The sequence below is a fragment of the Drosophila willistoni genome (genome assembly GCF_018902025.1).
Source record: "Drosophila willistoni isolate 14030-0811.24 chromosome XL unlocalized genomic scaffold, UCI_dwil_1.1 Seg141, whole genome shotgun sequence".
Lineage (NCBI taxonomy): Eukaryota > Metazoa > Arthropoda > Insecta > Diptera > Drosophilidae > Drosophila > Drosophila willistoni.
Genome location: NW_025814052.1, coordinates 7,187,336 through 7,209,438, shown reverse-complemented (window position 1 = coordinate 7,209,438; position 22,103 = coordinate 7,187,336). Strand labels below are relative to the sequence as shown.

The 22,103-nt window shown below is 34.3% G+C and overlaps 1 protein-coding gene across 1 annotated transcript; it reads left to right on the top strand.

Moving 5' to 3' along the window:
• The first annotated feature begins 1,353 nt into the window (after positions 1 to 1,353).
• LOC6649062 (carbonic anhydrase-related protein 10) lies at positions 1,354 to 22,103 on the top strand. The gene is made up of 9 exons (XM_015177158.3): positions 1,354 to 1,525; positions 1,785 to 2,282; positions 13,392 to 13,439; positions 15,926 to 16,062; positions 16,208 to 16,399; positions 16,718 to 16,880; positions 19,620 to 19,774; positions 21,192 to 21,323; positions 21,838 to 22,103. Exons 2-9 carry the CDS (start codon positions 2,201 to 2,203, stop codon positions 21,922 to 21,924), a joined length of 996 nt encoding a protein of 331 aa, XP_015032644.1. The 5' UTR covers positions 1,354 to 1,525; positions 1,785 to 2,200; the 3' UTR covers positions 21,925 to 22,103.

The following is a 22,103-nucleotide window of genomic DNA, read 5'->3' as shown; positions in this document are numbered from 1 at the left end:
GTAGAACCGAGCATAAAAGAAGAACGCAGCACGCGAAAACAATAACAACAGCAATAACAGCACCAAAACCAGCGACAACAACTACAACAACAATGCCAACAGCAACTTGAAGCACGTGGATATCAAGCAGCAAGCGATGTAATTCGTCGATGGCATTCTCCTCTTCGTCCTGGTCGTCGCGTCCTCGTGTCCTTGGACAATCGTTGGCAGCGACGCAACAACTTCGTAACCAAGTATAAGAGTTCGAGGCAATGGAAACACTTTTAACCTGACAATGGGAACAGTTGTTCAGCACTGAAATATTAACATAACAAGATGAAATATTAAGAAATAAAGTGCCATGGGATATATCCACTTTTGATTTTAAGACTAGATCTTATATAAAATATAGGAAGTATGTATGTGCTAGGATAATATAATTGCTAGGCAACCCTTTAAAACACTTCTTTTTGCGTTAGATGTAGTTTACTTTGATCTTTAGCCACTAGCAAAACTGCTATTTATATTATTTAACCCTTTTGTGGTTATAATTAAATAATATAACTTAACCTCAAAAACTGCATAAAAAGCTTCTTAATATATTTTGCTAGTCAAAAAAAGTAAGTAGACAATTTATAGGTATTTTTGACATGACTATAATTATTGTTGTTATATGTTTCATTCCCTAATTCAACCTAAGTCTAGCTGTTTAGTTTACAGCTAAGTTATTTTAATTTTACTCCCAAATATTATTATGTTCATATATAGATTGATCTTGCAGACTTCCAGCTGCATGAGCATAGTTATGCCTTTCCTTTTTTTTGTTTCATTTTGTTGTAATTCATAACTAGTTTTGGCTTTGAAGTAGCCAATAGTTAGGAAAGACAGTACGACTTGAAAGTCGATAGATTGACAACTTGAACTCATTTTAATCATAATTTTGAACTTTTTTTTTAATGATTATTCATTTAACATTAAAATGACACAATGAATTATTAATTTTAAGTATATAATTTAATATAATAGAAGTTGTAAAAATTCCCCTAGTAAGTGGCCAAAAAATTTCCGTTAAATGAAAAATTTACCCCAAAAATGTGGTCTAGCCGAGACGTTGAAGTGGCACCAGTATTTTGCTTGGTTCGTCGGTTCATTCGGTTCGTTATGCCGTTCATTCGTTAGCATCATCGTCGTTGTTGCTGCTGACTGCTGTTATTACTGTTGTTGTTGTTGTTGTTGTTGTTGTTGTTGTTGTTGTTGTTGCTGCTGCTGCTGCTGCTGCTGTTGCTGCTGCTGCGCAACTGTCATAGGATTCAAGGCGAAAGTTTCGTTGCATATCCTTTGGCGCTGATAGCAATGACAATTCAGTTTCAATTCGAATGCAGAGATAAACGGACGCGTTGCGGCACGCAAGAAGCAACTATATAAAATAATAAAAAACAAAACAACAATTAACCGTTAAACCGCGAAAGTTTTGAATAGCATAAACAAATTGTTTTCGAGAATGATTCAATTTGAAATAGAGATTAAATTGAATTGAATTTTCGCGGTAAATGCAATTTTTGTTTTAATTTTTTTTTTGGCTAATGTGTACGTGTATGTGTGTGGCGTGAGTGTGTGTGGTGTGAGTGTGTGTTTGTGTATGTGTGGGTGTGAGTGTGAATATGAGTGCAAGTGTGTATGCATGTGCGTGTGTGTGTGTGCGAGTGTGTGACTCTGTGTGAATGTGAAAGAAAAGACGGAAATGAAGCATGCAAGTTGGTTTCACATCAATGAAAAGTAACGGAAATTGAAATTTGCATGTGCAGGCAAAATGCGAAGGAATTGAAGGGGAGAAAGCCAGAAGAAGAATAGCCAGAAGGTGGAGACAATGTGGCCAATGATAACAAAAATCATCATACCAATGCGGCCACCAAATCCGCTGAAAGCCAAAACATTCTCCAAAAAGTGAGAGCAACACAGAAAGACAGACTGGGAGAGTGATAGAGCGAGAGCGAAGAAGAGAGGGAAGGAGACGGTGCAGGAGCAGGAGATAGAAAGAAGAAACTCAAGTGCTTGATCCAAACTAACAACACCAACCCACCAGTCCAGCCGTCTCATCTCTTTATCCATCTAACCATCCTCAACTCTTACTGTGAAACTACCAAGCACCAATTCCCAAACTTCAACTCCAGCAGCTCAGCAGAGACACAGAAAGAGACAACTACAGAGTGAGATAGAGGAGATGCCGTCGCCAGTGCATACATTTTGCTTCTCCTCGGCAGGATTTATCGCTTGCTCAGCAATCGTTCTGCTTTGTAGTTCCGGTAAGTGAAATATGCCCAGAGCATCGACAAGGACACAACAAAAGAGGAGAAATGTAACGAAGCAAGCCATACACTTCATTCATTCATTCATTCAATTTTTGGATGGTCAAATAGATGCAATGAAGTTGTACTTGTATTATGTGTCTCTGTGTGTGTATGTTTTTTCCGCCCACTTTCCATTCGTTTGACCCAGACTACCCCCTGTCCACCCACACTCTTGGATTTTTTGGGGTTTTTAGTTTCTCCGGATTTTGATTTTCGTTCTGCTGCTGGTTCTGCTTCTGTATTTATTGTTGACGTTGCATCTTGCAATGAAAACGTCATCGAATGTAAAATGTGTTTGGCGAGGCAAGTTTAAAAGGATTTTCGTAACACACAGCCACACAGATGTACACACACTGAGAGACACTTTCCCACAATACATACAAGCATATACAAATACATAATAGTACAAAAAGGAATAACCAAAAAACATAAAGGATATTCTTGGACAACTTTAGTTGAGTTAATGCATTTCTGTTGAACCAGAACAAGAGAAAGCAACAAAAGAAACCAAAAACCAAAAATAGAAATCACCAAAAATTACTATATCTCTACAAAATCCTCTTGTTGGCTGTTTGCCCCTTGGGTTTCACTCTACCCCGCCCCCATATGGGGGTCATTGCAAAGACTTAAGGTGCAACTGATGAAATATATACATACCATTTGTTACACAAAACATTTCAGTTACAATTTGATTCATCTCACAAACTACAAAGTTGATTTGAAATATGGAAACTTTTAGGCCATTTTAATGAATTCGAGTGATTTAAGATATCAAGCCTTTCCAGTCTTTCTTATTCAGAATTGAAACAATCAAATATTAGGTAGAAATATTGAAGCCTTCTCTAAAGGAATTCTTAACTGGTTTCAATTAAGTCAAATCAAATGATACTCTTACATTTTCTGCATACAAATATTTCACTTAAAGAACACTCAAATTGCAACAAATTCGCAAAGCCTTCAATTGGTTTAATTGAACTGTCAATAGAACATAAATTAACTTTAAATGATTTTCAATTATTATTTTCAAACGCTCATCAACAGCAAAAAAAAAAAAAGCTTAATTCGATTTGCGGCTAACAAATAACAGAAACATTTACAAAAAAAAAAAACTTTGTCTATAAATAAATGAATGAATGAATGGGAGCGAAAAAAAGGCGTCCGACAATTCGTATAAATGAATACACTGAACAAAAACCTAACAAAAAAAACCGTTAAGCAAATCCCATTTGCAGTTTTTGCTGAATTATTCATATGCATTGTGCCAAATCATCGATAATGATTTTGTTTCACATATAAATTGCCTGATCCTGTATGTATGTATGTGTGATGACGACGAAATGAACACATTTTGTGTTGATCAGACTCAAATTCGAATGTAAATATTTCTCTGGTTATTTCTCAAAGATATGATATAGAGTTTTAGATTTAGTTGTTGATCAAATCTCCCAAATCATTTGTTAATTCACAAATCCTCAGAGGAAATTATAGTTCTAGTCCTATGAGTCCTTTCAGCCAGACTACCAAAAACTGCACACCAAAAATTTTAGTTTATTTCCAAGATATAATTTTTTGGGCCAATTGAAAATAAAATTTTAGCTGCCATTTTTAGATATTTTGAATAATTAACCAACTATTTCTTAAGATCTACCAAAGAAAGTAAATAGAATTTCCGTTTGTATAACATAACTTAACCAAAAAATTAGATCGTTTTGGCCGCCTCACAAAAAGAGGAATATTTTTCATCATAACAGCTCGATTATATATGAATGTGATTCCTAAACAAGTCAAAAACAATTATGTGGTACATAGATTTCAAATATGTATTCCTTTTTTATAAAAATATAATATTTACACCTGGAGCTTGATTAACTCGAAGGTTATGTTCCTAGAAACCGAGAAGAAATAATGTTAAGTGAATCCGTGTTACGTGGATACGTTCCAACAGAGGCTACAGAAATTTTTATTGGTTGAATTATACTACAGACGATCTCTTCGCTCAATTCTTGCCCGTCATCGATTGTGTGATCTTCAAATTTATTCACTGGTTACTCAATAGGCAGATGTTATTATATCATGGAGTTCGCTTTGGATCGTTTGCCTTTTAAGAAGCCTGGATTTTAGAATGCTATATATGCAAATTGTTCAAGTAAAAATTGTTTGATAATTTATTTTAACCAACCTCGATAAGATTAGATTATTTCGATAAATTCAATCGTGTAAAATTGAGGTTTAGGGTGTGTTTACGATCTTGTTAATTCGAGATAGTGCTTAAAAGAAAGGTCAGGTTATGCGAGCCCAGGTGTATTTAAAAAAAAATCAGTTCCTTAGAAGAGATTCGAATGAACTCAGTATTCTAATCTTAAGATCTATTTGTAAATCTGGTTTTCTAAAGCGTTTAATTTAATGAAGTTGAACAAAAAAGTTGATTTATTCGAATTCTGGAATAAATGCGATTGATTATCTCATCAAAGATAGAAAGTACTTATTATATAACTGAACTGGGTAATTATTACAGATCAGGAATATTCATATATAAAGTACTGGCAAATAGCATGACGTTTCGGTTAAAAACTATGTCCTTGCTGCCATCGAAATTGAACATTTATGATGATGCCATTCGAATGATTTTGCCTTTGTTTTTCACCATTTTTCCGCTTTGTCGAATTCTCTTTCCACTCTTGCCACATGGACAACTGCAAAAACGAAGTAGTTTTTACACATTCCACCAGGTCAGTTTTTGGGGTATTAGTGACAAAAGCCGCAAACGGATTGGTTTGTGGATCTAACAAAAACAAAAAGCAGAGTGTAGGTTGAAGTGGGTGGAAGTGGAATAAAAACGACCAAAACAGGCTCATAAAAATGCACACTGCAAATGGAGAGAGGTGCAGTCTGACTGACTGTGACAGAGACAGATATACAGAGAGAAAGAGAGGGAGAGAGAGAGACAGAGAGAGAGGGAGAAAACGTTAGGGAGTTGGAAACGAAACGAGATGGCGTTTATTATACGTTAAAAATTGCTGCATAAACAAGAGCAAATAAAATAAGCAAAAGGCAAACAAACAACAAAAATTGCAGTGCGGTCAGGCAACAACAACAACAACAACAACAATAATAACATAAAATTGTGCAAAAGTGCAAACTGCATAACTGCAAAATGAATGAAATGATTCCCGGGATGAGCAAAAATGGCGACAAAACTCACACGTAAAACATAGGCAATATACGAATATCTATGTAGGTACAAAGGCGACAGAAAAAGCAACAAATCCAAAAAAAAAAAAAAAAAACAACAACAACACACATACAAAAAGAAATAACTAGATACATATTCAAAAAACAAAAAACCAAATAACATTAACAAAAATCCAAACAATAACCATTAGTTCTACTACGAAATGAAAATGCTCGGGATATAAGAATAATATTAATTTTATTGAGAATTCTATTTACATTTTCGCTCTAACAATCTCTAGTGGAATCCATAGCAAGTTCTATTCTTCTAAGCTTTGAAAATTTCATTATATAGAGCAGCGGAAAGAAAATCTTATATGAAATATTTATTTATTTATATATTAAAGTAACTTATGTAAACTTATTAAATGACAAGAGAGTAAGAAAAATGAATACCAGAATATACATAAATGTCTTTTGAGGAAATATAAATATAAATGAAATACTTTATTAAGATCAAAATAACACTAAATAGCCTAAAATTTCAGGAAACATTTATTTTTATTTTTTCTGTAGAAACTTTTATATCGAATTGCTTAAGAAACCATTGAAAAATTTTTCTTGGGGCTTAATTGATGCAAAGGACTCAACGATCGATACATAATATATAACTTATAAATAACTTAAATATAACTTTATTGAAGTTTAGTGGAGACATGAGATATGACGGATTAGATATAATAAATTAAAGTGGTGTCAAATATTAATATGTAATAATTTTGTAAAAACTTTTATGTTCCTTTAGAACAGGTTAACGGTTTTTTTGTTAGTAAAGAAGTTTTAAAAATTGGTTAGTAAAAATTATCAAAAATGGAAACAGGACAATTCCATTTCAATTGCTGACACATATTTAACCAACTTAATTTTTGTTTACATAAAATAGTTCTCTTAAATTAAAGAAAGGGTCAAACTTATTTACTTAAAGCTTATATTATTCTTAATATTTGGAAGAATAATACAAAAGTATTTGGGAAGTGTAACGTAAATGAATTACTGAGCAAATTGGCAATTGACTAGAATGACAAACTGACAAACTTTTTGAAATCAAAAACAAGAAGTCTCAAATCTGTTTCTGTTAAAATCATTTCGAATTGGAAATGAGAACAGGCCAGAAAATATCGTTTATAAAAACCAAAATGAAAGCTAGATATAATGAGAATAAACCTAATTGGGCGATACTGAAACTTAACATATTAAAAAAGAAAAACAAAAGCGATTTTCTTTTCAAAAATTTGTGGTTAACATGTCGTATGAGTGATATGCAATTGGAACCACTTGAAATTCGATCCATATACATATGAAAGATGAATACATATTTGAGTGTATTGGATCTAAACAATTTTTAAGATGAGAAATCAATCAACTAAAAGCATGTTCAAATTAAAGTTCGAAACCATCAAAAACTAAAAGCTAAAAATGAATAGGACGAGAGTGTTACAGGACAATCAACTTTGACACAGACACACACACATACAGACGTACATCGACATGCAGACACTATATGGGTGTATGTGTGTGTGTGGGCTTGGCTGCTGCTGCTGCTTCGCTCTCTCCCTTTTGGTTTATGATGACCATTTAGCCAGAGGGTTGTTTTGACAAATTGGCCAAATTATTGTGTTAAATTTGCCCTTGAGGTGAAAAATCACTTTGGCCTAGCCAGCAAAAGGCAAGTGGCAAGTGGATTTCATTTGGCTATTGCTGCTATTGTTGTTGTTGTTGTTGCTATGTGCTGATTGTGCTTTTGTCGTCGTTTTGTGTCACATTACAAACGTCGATACATATGTCAGCCATGGGCTATAAAAAAAAAATGCCACAGACACTTTAACGAAAGCTGTTAATAACAAAAAAAAAAAAAGAAGGAAAACGCGAAAGAAAGCCCAAGAAATTTTGCCTTTTACTAGTCTTTAAGGCCAATGCCAGAGGCATTAGCATAATATGTGAAAATTTGCCACAAAAAAAGAAAAAAAATAAGAAAAATATTTCTACATGCCGCACTAATTGAAGCAAAATAGATGAAGTTAACTTTTGAAAACAACCATGCAAAAAAAAAAAAAAACGACAGAAAAGAAATCCAAGAAAGCAAAAAAAAAAAAAAAGGAAAAGAAAACGAAAAGTTTTCAAAAACGATTTCGTATGCAGCGTTGACGTGACTCGCATTAACCCCACCAAACAGCCAAGTGCAACATACACACACACACACACACACACACACACATACACATATCACACGTGTGCTAAAGCTAGATGCAGGTGGTGGCATGTGGCAGGTGGCAAGTAAAGTGTAGTGTGGCCCCGAACAAATACTGTTGCTTATTATCGAAATTGTATATGCCAGGCAGGCAGGCGCCTTCGCGGACACAACTTCCCTTTTGGCTTTCTAGTCCTCATTGAGTTTTCCTTTTGGCTGAACTTCTTTTATTTTATTTTTTTTTTTTTTTTGCCTTCAACTTTTTTGTTGGCCCGTGGAAAAAGTTTGCTTGGCACCAACAAATTAAGATAGTTGCGGGTTGGATAGTTGCAGTCTAGACGGTTTTTAGTCAAATTATGGTTTTCAAACGTTGTAGTAGTTCCACAATTCTTCTTCTTTCCCGCTCCCGCCCCTCCCCATCACCTCACTGCCTACCTAACTAAACATGAGCTTGTTGGACAAAAAAATAAAGTAAACCAAAGCAAATTGTTGTTATTCATCATGTAAAGCAAATTGCTGCATTTTTTTGTTGTTTTTTTTTTTTTGTTTAGATTTAATATTCTTAAATTTTGCACAAAAATTCCATTTCATCTCTGTGATTCCAAATTGAAACCCTTATCCATTAACATGACCACAAGCTAGCTACTCCAACAAATAGAAAATTTCCTCTTGGTTTGTTTTTTTTTTTTTTTTTTTTGAAAAATCATTGCATGACTTGAGTTTCCTGTGTATTTTTTTCTTTTTTTTTCATTTTATGTTTGAGAGAGTTTCGCACTTATTTTCTCATTTTTATTTATTTATTTTTCTTGTTTCGCATTTCCATTTGTGTTCACTTTTATTTTTTGATTTGAAATTAAAATTTCGAATTTTTATTTATTTTTATTTTTAGCAAAACAACAAAAGTATTTCACTTTTAAATTTCTTTCAACATTGTTGCCATGTTGGAATTTCTTCATTTGCAAACAAAATGTGAATGAACGAAAAAGTTTTTGCAATTCTCCCCCAAAAAAATGCCAAAAAAAAAAAAACTAAATTGAATAAATGTGGAGAAAAATTAAAACTCTGCAACCAAAAAAAAAAAATAAATAAATAAAAAAAAAACAAAACCTAATGGACTTGAGAAATTAGAAATTTATTTACTTGAAAATTAAGTGGCAAAATTGAAAATGTTGACTATGTAAATACCCTACAGCTTTTGAACGTAACGATCGAAATCTTTTAGGAACAAAACTGTTTCTGCTTTAAGGGGAAATCTTAGTTATACGGCAGATTGGCATATTTTTATTCCAACTGTGGTTTCTGCAGCTTACATAAGTTAATTAATTATGTTTAGAATACAGATTTGGTCCAACAACTTAAAAAACAAAACAGAGTTTCTCTCTGAGACTATATTTTCGATCAACCCTACTTATGGCAGCTATATGAACGATCAGAGGATCTCAAGAACTTTATCTACATATGCACAGCAAAAACAAAGCTTAACTAAAAAATATCGATGAACTTACACACAGATAGACCTCGGCATATCAGATCCTTTTCTCTCATCTTTGATCTATAATATGTATGTCTCCTTCTCTACACTAAAAACATTGGTAGGACAGGATATGTGTAGGTTAGGTAGAATCTGTGTCGTTCCTCTACTAACTGAAAGTCTGCTGTACATTTTAAATAATTCCAACTAGAGGTTTAAGTAAAGTCATTTTTATTCTACCTAAAGTCCATACTCCTAATTTTTTTTGTTCTGTGTTGTCTTTACTTATTGTTAGAGAATCATTCAAATGGGAGAAGAAAAATCGTATTCAATTGACCTCTAAAGCAGCATTGAGTTTTAAAAATCACATCACAGAAAAAACAAACAAAACTTATAATATAATATAATATAATTGACAGCTAAATAGATGGTAGGAAATGCAGTGTACTGAGATTTTAATATTATTTATATATTCTAAAACACTTCTTCTCAGCAACGTTTTGTGTAGCTAGGAAAAGATCAAATATCCAATTTACATTTTTCGTTTGCCCCTAAAGGTAGACAAATATTAATCAGTTTTCGCAAGTTTTTTTTTATACGCATCTTCATCTGTCTTGCTCTGTCGTTAGTCAGTCTGTTTTTCTAGTCAGTCGTCCGACTGGCAATGCCAGTCAATTTTCTTCTTGAGAGAGTCGAAGGCGACAGTTTGATAAACTGAATCGCTGCCGCAGATACTAATCAGCGTTTCGTTGAGCGCTTTAACAGGAAGCAATAAATTTTCCCAGGACATGCCATGTGCTTGTGCATGTGTGTGTTGTGTGTGTGTGTGTGTGTGTGAGTGTGAGTGTGCTTGTCGCGCCCTTGTCTAGAAATTTTAATTAAAAGCGATGACATAGCGAGTAATTCTATATCAAAATGTCGCCTATTAATTTTAAGGACATTTCCTTTATTGATTCATTGTCAATATTATATTGAAGCCATAATTTACACATAAAAGGGATATCAGCTACACTCTTTGCTCTCTTCTTGCCGCATATTTGAAACCCACACCCGAAGACTACACCCCAACCCCCTTCCCCACCCCCAAAAACGCCCTTAAACTCTTCTTGTGGGTCGATTTTGTTTGGCTTGTTTAATTCATTTAGACATTGAAATGCTGTTTCGGGGCGTGTTTGCCTTTTTGATGATTGCGTGTGTGTGGCTGTATATGTGTTTGTGTGTATGTGTGTGTGTGTGTGTGTGCGTGACTTTTGATAGCCCTTTTGCCGCACTCTTGCCCCGCTTAAACATTACATCTTTACGCCATTTTCTGTCACGCAAACAGAGAAAGAGACTTAGCAAATCAACAAACTAACAAACCAGACAGTTGGTCTTTATATTGTTTATTCTGATTTAATGATTTCATTATCATGAAAATCCAAGAATCTGACTTAATTTAGCCATCTAAACACGCTTGTTACCCGATAAGAAAATTCATTTTGGTTGCCTCACCCTTGTTACCCCACAGTCCTTTTGGCAAAAAGGGTTAAGGGGTTAACTCCCATTCAAATAAATCCATTAAATAACAATTTTAATGAATTGATTATGAGATTTCGGAAACCAAAAACGAAATCTTTAGTCGACGGTTAAAACTTTTGATTTACTAACAAGCAAAATAAAAACATGAAGCTTTTTCGAATATTAAAAACCCCTTAAGACTGTTCTTAGCGAAAAACTAGTTGCCTGTCCCAAAACTAAAGACCAACTGGAAACAGACAACAAGAATAAGGCCAAAGAGACAAAAAAAAAAAGGTCTCAGAAGACCCAGTTAACATTTGAATGGAATAAGGCGACTTCTTACGCTTCTGATGGCCCTAATCTAAGCCATGACCAACCACTTTAACTGAGTGAACTGCAAAATAAAAATAAATCGAATTCTATGGGTCGCCAGCTCGTCTCGCAAAACTGTTATAACAATAAATTAAGTTGCTGTTGCAGCACAAAAACGAATTGCCAAATTACTGCCAAAGATACTATTCAGTTGGTTGGTTGGTTGGTTGGTTGGGGATAACCGATAAAGGGTGACTACATAGTATTCTATATAGCAATCTGTTGACGACAAATCATTATCAAGCAGCCAAGTCTGCAGCCTGAGACCGTAAGACATTCAAAAATATCTATTTCGATTCTTTTTTCTCTGTGTGTGATGACATTTTAGAACTCAATTCAGTTTAAGAGGCCAATTTAATAGGTTCTCCCCTCATCTATACGAATAATTCTCTTTTAAAGGCTAAGTGGAGACAGACAACTAAGACCAAAATAAAGTAAATATCCATACGTTAAGTAGAGGAAAATGACTTTGAATTACCCTTTAATGGAAATGATTTGAGGTATATTAGTTGATATTTACATATAGCAGCCATCTACTTAGAAAAAGAAGAACTAACAAAGATCTTATCTACAATTAAATAGTTAAAGATTATACATCTCATATCTTCTTATATACCCTTCCACTTATTATATATATACACGGTATAGAATAGCGCGACAAACAAACAAAACAAAATGAAGTGACGTAGTCGTCGTCGGTGGCGGCGGCGGCGTCGGCGAGTCGCCAAAATACCAAACGGACGTTCATTGTTATTTCAAGAAAAGCAACACGACGATGGCAAAACGAAAATCAAGGGACTAAAGAACTAAGGGACACTTGACTTGGCAGAAACAACGAACGGAAAATGCTCTGAAGTGATCGCAAAAAACACAAAATCTAAAAAAATAAACTAGATAACTTTGCTGAACTGGGGATAAATAAGAAAGATATATAAAAAGAGAAAGATGCTTTAATTCACTTGATCTGCAAAGTAATTGTTTAACATTTCAAACAAGCATCATTTGTTTATCGAGGTTTTTAATGATGATGTCCAAAAACTATTTTAGTGGGCAACAAAATTGAAACAAGCGAATCGATTTAACCATTTTATTTATATTGAATGAGAGATACAATTATATTTGTTGCCCAACATTTCCATCTAGTATGAAATATTTCCTCTATTAAGGGTATAAAATGCAAAAAAAAAAAAAATATATAGAAGACGAAACCAAACTAAACCAAAAAAAAAAAAAACAACAAAAATTGAGCGCTGCTGCTCCAGGAAGCAGGCAGCGATGCCAACGAGATTCCCTTTTGAACTTCCGCTTTGGCTTGAAGCAATTTCTTTGGGCTTTATTGCCGCCGCATTGCCGCATGCCCCTTGCCACTGTTACCCCCCTTCCCCAAGCCCGCCAACCCACCACTAGCCTTCCATCCAACGCATATAGCATAAATTTTGAATACTCTCCAAATGGATGGGGAATGCTTGGACGGGGTGGTGGTTTCCAGGGGGGTGGGATGGAAGTGAAGAGAAGAAGTAAAAAAATTGCGAAAATTGTCTGTCGCTTGATAAAGCGGAAGCAGAACTTGCCCATAAACGAAATGTGGCAACTGAGTGTAAACTTTATTGGCGCCAGACTGGCTGGCGACATTGCTGTTGTCGTGCTCATCCTTCTCATTCTTCTCATCCTTTTTACGGTAGTTTCCACTTCTTTCTCTGTGTGTGTTTTTTTTTGGCTAGTGGACGGACGTTGACTCAGGCGACACGCATTTGGCGATGGCGATGGCGATGGCGCCTCGATGGCTGGCAAGTAAAGTCATCGTTTACCCCCCAAGAAGATGCTGCTGCTGCTGTTGTTTGTTTTGTCTGACTCTGAATTTGGCTTTAGTATTGGTGGTGGTGCCATTGCCATAAGGAAGTCTTACATTAGTTGATTTCATGCGCTGTTTACATTGGCAGCGAATTATGCGCATTGAAAATCCAAGATTTGACTGCCCTCCCCAGCAAACCCTTGCTCCATTTACCAGCAGTCTAGTGGCTTGACTTTTGCATATGCAAGAGGACCTCTAGGATGCACATACATAGTATATTGGAATGGGAAATGGTGGGCAGACACATGTATCTGTAAAATGAGATGCTATCGATGAATTTTCGTTTCCCCATTCCCCTGCTCCCCATTGCCAGTGGAGATGAAGCTGAGGCATCGAATGAAAGTGTTTTTATCAGTTGGCTCAGCTTCTCAGCATCTTTGCCCTATAAACAAGCATTTATGGTTTCTTATTGTAACAATTATCTATAGTATATATATTTTTTTACACTTGCAGAAGTCCTGTCCAGTTGGGAAGAATGGTGGACATACGATGGTATATCCGGTAAGTTGAAACAAAAATTAAAAACACATCTTGAAACGACAGACATGTGGACGAACAATCAGGACTCTATAATAGAGATCTTATTTGATTCCAGGATTGTTTGATATTCTTTAATTTGTCGGCATCTTTAAAAAATTGGGTGATTCATTTAGGTGACACACATTAATCTACAATAATAGTTAGCAGGCACTTATCAAATCAAATAAAGTTAATATATTTCCAGCGATCTGTATATAGCTAGAGCAGATTTCTAGTTCACTTCAGTTAGGTGCATAGTTTTCCCTTGAAAAGATTTGATGACAGCCTTTGATAAATTCCAAAATATAATAAAATTGTAGATTTGCGTTTAAAAACAAATTGTAAATATTCTGCTTAAGATAATTGATCTTTAAATATTACGTATACGCTCTGAGTGCCAAAACAGAAGCCAAACAGTGAGCAAAAACAACATTTAGATGAAAATTACAATCATTACTAAAAGCTGTCAAAGGTTGTGATTATAGTTAGTTCTAGTTTTTATGTAGCATTATCATTTGGCATATTTCTGCCATTTGCAGTGATGCAAAGAGATTAATGTGGCCATTGTAAAATGATGACAACATTCCTAAAGTTGCTGTAACAGATTTTCGCGATGTTTTTGGCTAATAATTTTAATTTTAATGTTGTTCAGACATGTATGTAGAACAAATTAAATAAGGTACAAAATTTAATCAAATCTCGTTTTTACCCCATTGACAGTCATTTGTTCTACTTGTCAGTCATGTCCAGGCAGTTGGTGATTTAATTACATTTCAAATCGTTTGGCAACAAGCAAACAACGCCAACAACGCCAACAAAACCAACAACAACAACGGCACTAGCTACTTTTTCTTTTTTGTTTTATTTTTTCGAGGCTAATATAGAATTGAATGTATGGACCTGGACGCAGTTTTATTTATGTCCACAGACACAAAATATAAAATGGGGAGAAAGAAAAAAAAAAACAAAAACTTTAAAACATGCAACAGCAGAAGCAGCAATAGCAACAAATGAATGCAAACACTGAAAATGAACAGCGGAGCTGGCCAAACGGTTGGCCACAATCGCGACAACGTCAACATCATCATGAAGCACTTTTTAAACTTTGGCATTTATTGCCTCGGCTCCTGGCTTCTGGCTTCTGCCTGGGTCGTTCTGTGTCGCGTGTCATCAGAGTGCACACACACACACACACATGCAGCTAGCGGTGTAGGGTAAAAGATAAATTGCGGAATTGCAGTGGAAATGCAAGCGACACAAAATGTATCCTGAAATAGCCTTGACATGAGTCAGACAAAGAGTTGTTGAACTCGATTAGCCACATTCATTCATTCATTCAGTTATATATAAATGGACATATATGTATATTCCATAGAAAACTATCAATGAAAAATGTTTCAAAATTAATTTGCATACAACAAGTCATTTTTGTGACCAACATTTTGTTAAAAATATTCCATTTTGCTCTCAAAATTATTCTTTTAAATTGTCCTAAAAATAAATCATACACCATTTAAATTTTTACTTTACTTGCACTTATGACATAGTTTTTTAAACATTTAGACGGTTGTACGGTCAGATTTTAAAACTTTCTTGATGTAATGAAACTCTTGTGCCTATTGGATAGTTCTCCCATTTATATACCTATATATTTAGTACTGAAAATTATGCAAGTAAATCTAGTTATTCTAAAACCTAAACCTAAATAATTAATCCTCATCTTATGGTAACCAAGTCCTTATAGCTATCGTAAAGGATATATATAAATCAATATATTTGGGAAAAATAAATTGTTTAGACATTCAAGAACATGAGCACCATAAGTTTATATCAAATTGATCATTGATCAATGAAAAGGACTTTAGTTTACCTTGGAAAATTCCAAATATGTATTAAAAAACAAATAAGTACAAAAATTGGTTATTAATTTATACAAAAATGAAAACGAAGTTTCTTGTGGATATATTGGTATTCTTAATCATAAAAGGGTGACAAGAAGCTGGTTAAAAAATGTATTTCTAAAGTTATTAATGAAGCAATCGAGTTATTTTGAGGTATTTAGTTTCTAACCATTTTTAATTGGACTATAAAATCGAGCATACATATATAAGAAGTAATGCATTTAAGGATTAAAAACAAGTGTTACCTATTTCATCGACACTTCTTTTAGTACCCAAAGTGACAGATACAGACCATTTTAAATGCCAACTGTGTAGATTCTAAGAACCACCATCTTTCACATTCCATTCACTATTTGTTTAATTTTGTTTAAGATGGAGCTGTTGCAGGACTTGGGGTCATCATTATAAAAGGTCTGATGGGTTCCATTTTGGCACTTGTTGCTAGTCTTTGAAGCACTTTCGACATTGATAGTTGGCAGGGGAAAGGCTGATATTTCGCGAATATTGGCAAAAAAAGTCTCTTTTCGCTTTTACTTTACTTTAGTCCATTTCATTTTCATATTGCAGGACCAAGCTTCTGGGGCCTTATCAATCCACAGTGGAATATGTGTAATAAAGGAAGACGGCAATCGCCAATCGATGTGGTGCCCGATAAATTGCTATTCGATCCATATCTGCGACCTCTGCACATTGATAAGCATAAGGTGAGAGTTTTTTTTTTTTTTGTTTTTGTTCCCTTTCTCCCTTTGGCTTCGTTCAATTTTGCATATTTCATTCTTGACCAATCCAACTTAACTGGTGCCCAACATGTGCCAATCGATATTTTATGCTGTGGGTCGTCGTCAACAGGTTTCCGGCACACTGCACAATACAGGTCAATCACTCGTCTTCCGTGTGGACAAGGACACGAAACAGCATGTGAATATATCTGGCGGACCGCTAGCATATCGCTATCAATTTGAGGAGATTTATATACACTATGGCACGGAGAATAGTCGTGGCTCGGAACATTACATACAGGGCTATAGTTTTCCTGGTGAGGTAAGTCAATAAAAGGAAAGAAAATTTTTAAAATAAAAAGATGAACTTTTAAAATACCCAAAATCATCTTGCTATATGGCAAATCCGGCACTGTCTTCATAAATAAGTTATTGTATACATGATTTAGTTTCAAAAAAAATTTAATGAAATTTAGCAATTTCAATAGTTTTTTGCTTAATTGATTTTATTTATAAGTTTCTTCGATTAGTTGTGATGAATACTGAATTCATTCATTCAAATATTTGCTAAGGAAGAATTTCTCTCATTATCGAAGTACCTTTTCTGTTCTGTTCTTTTACTCTTTTATGGCACACACAGATACAAATCTATGGCTTCAACAAAGAACTCTATCACAATATGTCCGAGGCCCAACACAAGTCCCAGGGCATTGTGGGTCTATCGTTGATGGTGCAAATTGGTGAGACTCCCAATCCAGAGTTACGCATCATAACAAGCACATTCAATAAGGTGCTCTATCGAGGTGAGTTTTGTGTGTTTCATTACCAACAAAAATTCTCCACATTGCAATGTGCAATGTGCAGGGCACAATATGGTTGTTGCTTGCAACATTTACGGCAGGTTGCAAGTTTATGATGTCATTGCAGCAAAACCAGCAGCAAACAACACAAATTGTGGCAGAGCAATAGGGCGCAATGGCATAATTATGTTCAGGTTGCCAGAGGGGTAAAAGTTCGGGGGGCGTGGGAGGTGTGGCACGGCTATAAAATGGTGACTTTCAACTTGCCAGGACTTTGGATGGTTTTTGCCAAATGAAATTTTCGCTCCGTGCTTCTCACAAAGTGACGAAAATGAAACCTCGCATTACACTAAACCGACACTTAATAATTTCCTTTCGCTGCCCTTCACTTGCCCATATTGCACCTCCCCCTACTGTTCACTTTGCTTTTTGGTCATTCCCTTGTCGTATTTCGTATTTCTTAGCCAGTTTAATAGCCTTTTTACAGGTCGTATATACACCCAGAGCGCAGGAGAGAAAGGGAGCACGAGTCGTATACGTATTTCTTTCTGTACCGGCTGTACATGGCTTAATTTGTAAAATGCCAGTAAACCAGAGCAAAAATGCAAGCCACTTTCAGCACAGAGAAAAAATGAAAATTTCAAATTAGAACCGAAAGAAAGCAAGAGAGAAACAAATGAAACAAATCCCTTCGAATGCTGTATGCTCTTTAAAATCTCAAAGGTTGTGAAAATATTTGTGGTTAAATTTAAGAATTTGTTAGAAATTTTAGGATTCTCAACAGACAATATGTATATTAAGAGCATTTTAAACCAAAATATCAAAGAAGCTAACATCGGCTATGCCGAAGTTTATATACCCTTGCAGTCCTTGGTAATAATAATTTTACATGTTCAAAATTTGTTTTCTGCAACTCAATTCATCAATATACAAACAAAACAATTTTACTCTCTATTTTACAATTTGTTCTTCTTCTTCCCTTATTCCGAAAGCAAAGCAACGCACGTATACACATACAGTTTATGTAGCGTTGCGTCTGTGTGTGTTATAATTATCCGATCACATTCATATTTTGGGATCTGGGGTTTTATATCCAATATTATCACATATGTAAATTTCATAGCCTACTCCGATTTTTATGAAAATGTTTCTTCTAGTTCTTCTAGAGCTACATATATGATATAGTGGTCCGATCCTTATGAATTTCATACTTTATTTTTCCCGGGTAATAAAAAAACTCGAAAAGAAATTTCAGACCGATAGCTCTTAAGGCGGCTGAGTAAAACGCATACGCACAGACGGACATGGCTATATGGACTCAGCTTCTCATGCTGATCAAGAATATATATACTTTATGGGGTCGGAAACGTCTCCTTCTGTGCAATTTTATAATACCCTCTGCAAGGGTATAAAAAACAGTTAAGTATTTTTATACATTGTCCTAAATTTTATCTTTGACATAAGTATTAGAGATTTTCGGTTTTAGGAAAAGGACCATTTTTGAAATGACAAAGCGAAAATGACAACAAATCACAACACCCTCCAAACATGTTCCTAATTTCCTTTTGAAATGTGAACAGAAAGAGATACATTTGATCTTATTTTCGAATAAGATTTATATATATTAAACAATATCATTTGTATAAGTCGGCTCAAGGTCAATCTCTCAAAGTCAGCTCAAAAATTGACAGCAGATTGTTTATATAGCTGTATTTCATAAATTATCAAGTTCCATCAGAAGATATTGCTTAAGAACTTCAGACTATATATTCTATATGAGAATTATAACTAAGTAAAGCAAAAAAAGACTGACAAAAGCTTAAAATGCGTTAAAAATATATTGAATTTATCTAAAATTAAAAACAAAATGTACAGAGTTGAAATATATTTCAATTGGAGAGTCTAATCTACACATTGGGAAAATGAATAAACGATATAAAGGATCATTGGAATGCTTTCACATGATCTATAACATAAGGCTGACTGTCTAATTTGATTTAAAGTTGTCTATATATCAGAATATTATCTTCTAATAAAGTTTCTAAGAAATCATTTTCTCTTTGAAATTAGAAAGCAAATTGTATTTAGATCAAATATATGTAAGATTGTCATAATATTCTCACCCCATGCTATACTATGTATATGAGAAATATATTTCTAGTAAAACTAACACTTGTGATGCAAATATGTTTCTGTAGCAAAAGGCACTAGTCCCCTCCCTCCCTTTCTTGCTTCCTTCCCACCTACCAATACTATTGCAACTTGAGTACTTTTACTTTACATACTTTCTATACTTTCCTTCGCCCCACACACACACACACACACACACACACACCACTCTGTTAGCCAGTCAGTTCTATGGCTGACTTACAAGCCGCGCGAATCGCTTCATTTCCGGTGCTGGCAAAATGATTTGTATGAATAATGTCGAGCTGGGCTAACGTTGAAATGGCCAAGTATTCTGCCTCCGACTCCCTCTTTGTACTATGTCTGAATTATTCATTAGCCTTTGGCATGCCCAGGTGGTTACCGTCGAGTCGTTGCTATATATATATATATATTTTCTTTGTTGTTTTTGTTGCTTTCTTTCTATGCGATATGCACATAAATACAAGCAGCTTGACTGACTGGCTGCACCTTGAACTTTGTTAGACATTCTTAAGGCATCAATTTTTCAGTAAACGTTTCTTTTTCACTCTTTCTCTCTCTATCTCTATCTATCTCTCTCTTCCTGTTGCACAGGCTTCTCAACGCCCATACGTCACATTTCGGTGAGATCGCTGTTACCAAATACAGATCATTATATCACCTATGAGGGCTCGACAACACATCCAGGCTGCTGGGAGAGCACCGTCTGGATAATAGTTAATAAACCCATCTATATCACCAAACAAGAGGTGAGTAGTTTCCATTTGGAGCATTTACATTCACATTACCATTTGAACCATTTGACCATTTACCATTTTGCATTAACACTCACATTTGCACCGCAAAATAATTAAATGCAATTGCAATTAGAGGATAGCTATTTGGTTTCATTTTTACCCTCATTTTTTTCTTTTTCCCTTTTTTGTGCATAAATAAATGCAATTATAAAATTTGCTCATCAATTTTGGTCATTGGTCAGAGATCGCGGTGTAAATGCGGTCAGACAATCTCTCAGCAATCGCCAACAATCGATGAACACTATCTATACCCTTCTTCTTGCCCTCTTTGCATAATTAAAAAACAATATTTGGTTAGTTTAATCAATTTGCATAAATGGCAATATAAAAAAATTAAAACAAAGCAAAAAAAAAAACAGCGACGAAACAAAAAACCATATAAAAATAATTTACACAAATGTGTAACTAATAAAATAGCAAAATATGTTGATACAGTGACGGATCAAGCTCATCATTTTGACAGGGTAAGTCGGGCGAAATTATATCTACCAGCCGACGATCCGTCACTTTGTTAATGATGCATTTTATTTCCATATCACATACATATGAATATTCTTAAACAAATTCGAAATGCATTAACAACTGAAACACAAAACGTTGTTAGTTCGAGTATCTATTAAATTTTTCAATACCCTTTACCACCAAAATGCATTCTATAATCGCATTTCCAACTATTCAAACTGCTAACATAGTTTAGTAGTAGCTTGTCATTGGTCAACTCGACTTATGATGATGATCAAGGACTTTAGGATATATACTATATAAAACCGGAAACGCCTTTTTCCCCTTATTACACACATTTTTGCAATTTGAAAGAATTTGGCAGTTGAATTTCAAGCTCAAAATAAATTTTTCAGCCCTTTATGAATTTTTGTAAATTTAAGATTCATTTTAATGTAAAACATTGTTATTCAAAAATTTGTTGAAAACTTTCCTAAAGCCCAAACTATAGCTCAAACTAAATGAAGTAATTATTCCCATTGAGATTATCAAAAAAAAAAAAAAAACAATGAAATAACTGTTAACAACTGTAGGTCATTCGATTGATAAACTGACTTTCGATTTTACTAAATGTACAATTATCGTTTTGTTATCTGATTTTTCCATTTTGATATGAATTTTAATTGATTGACTGTCATCTATTTAGTTGAAACTTAATAATTGATTGGAGTAGCTCATTTAAAAAGCAATTAGTTGCTACTGAAAAAACAATAAAAATACGTTTACATATATTTGTCATCAACATACATATGTTTGCATGTATTGGTATTGTGTGTGTTTCTGTCAACAACAACAACAACAACAACAACAGCAAAATGAAATAATAACAATTACTATAATTAACATCAATTGCAATTGAATTTCACAGTTATATCAACTCCGACGACTGATGCAAGGCTCCGAGAGTACACCAAAAGCTCCATTAGGTAATAATGCACGACCCGTGCAAAGTTTACATCATAGAACCGTAAGAACGAACATAGATTTTAAGCGTAATAAGGTGAGTAATACCATAATACTAAAATAATATATACGGGGACCTATAAGTCCATAAAAAGTTCTTGAATTTAATCCCTGAGTATATAAAAAGGATAAATATTCTAATTCAAATGTGTTCATATGGCCCTGTCTATTTGTCTGCTTGTCCGTACGACTATATTATATAAATTTCATACACAAAGAAAACTTGTTTATTCCGTAATTGAATAGAATTAGCCAACTACATACATATGTACATATGTAGGTGATATTAATGTAGGTCTATCAAATTTGATCATAATCGATTGCAATATGGTATTTTGCACTCTGACTTAAGCTTGTGGGCCGCTTCCATTTAAAACTGGTTTTTATGGGGTATAGAGTAACACAAATATTTGCAAGGATAACAATTTCAGTCCTGCCTTATATTAATTTGTTTCTTTTATGGTTGTATTATCCTCCCCTATATATTGAGGTTGAATGATTTGGTTATACAAATATTTTATGGTATGTAAATCTAATTAATCTCTCAACAGAATCAAAATGCATGTCCATCAATGTACAAGGATATGTACTATCGTGCGAATCGCTGGTCACCCGATACGGGACTTTTGATACGTTGACAGACAGAAAATGTATTGCAAACAAAACTACAAAAGAAACTACAGCAAATTGAACAGAGCAAAGCAGCAAAGTCCTTTTGATTTGTTTAATGCAAACTCAGGAATCATTTTATGGTTTTTTATTATCTGCTAAATAGAAAAATAAACACTCTTGCCATAATTTTTCATTAGTTTCGAGA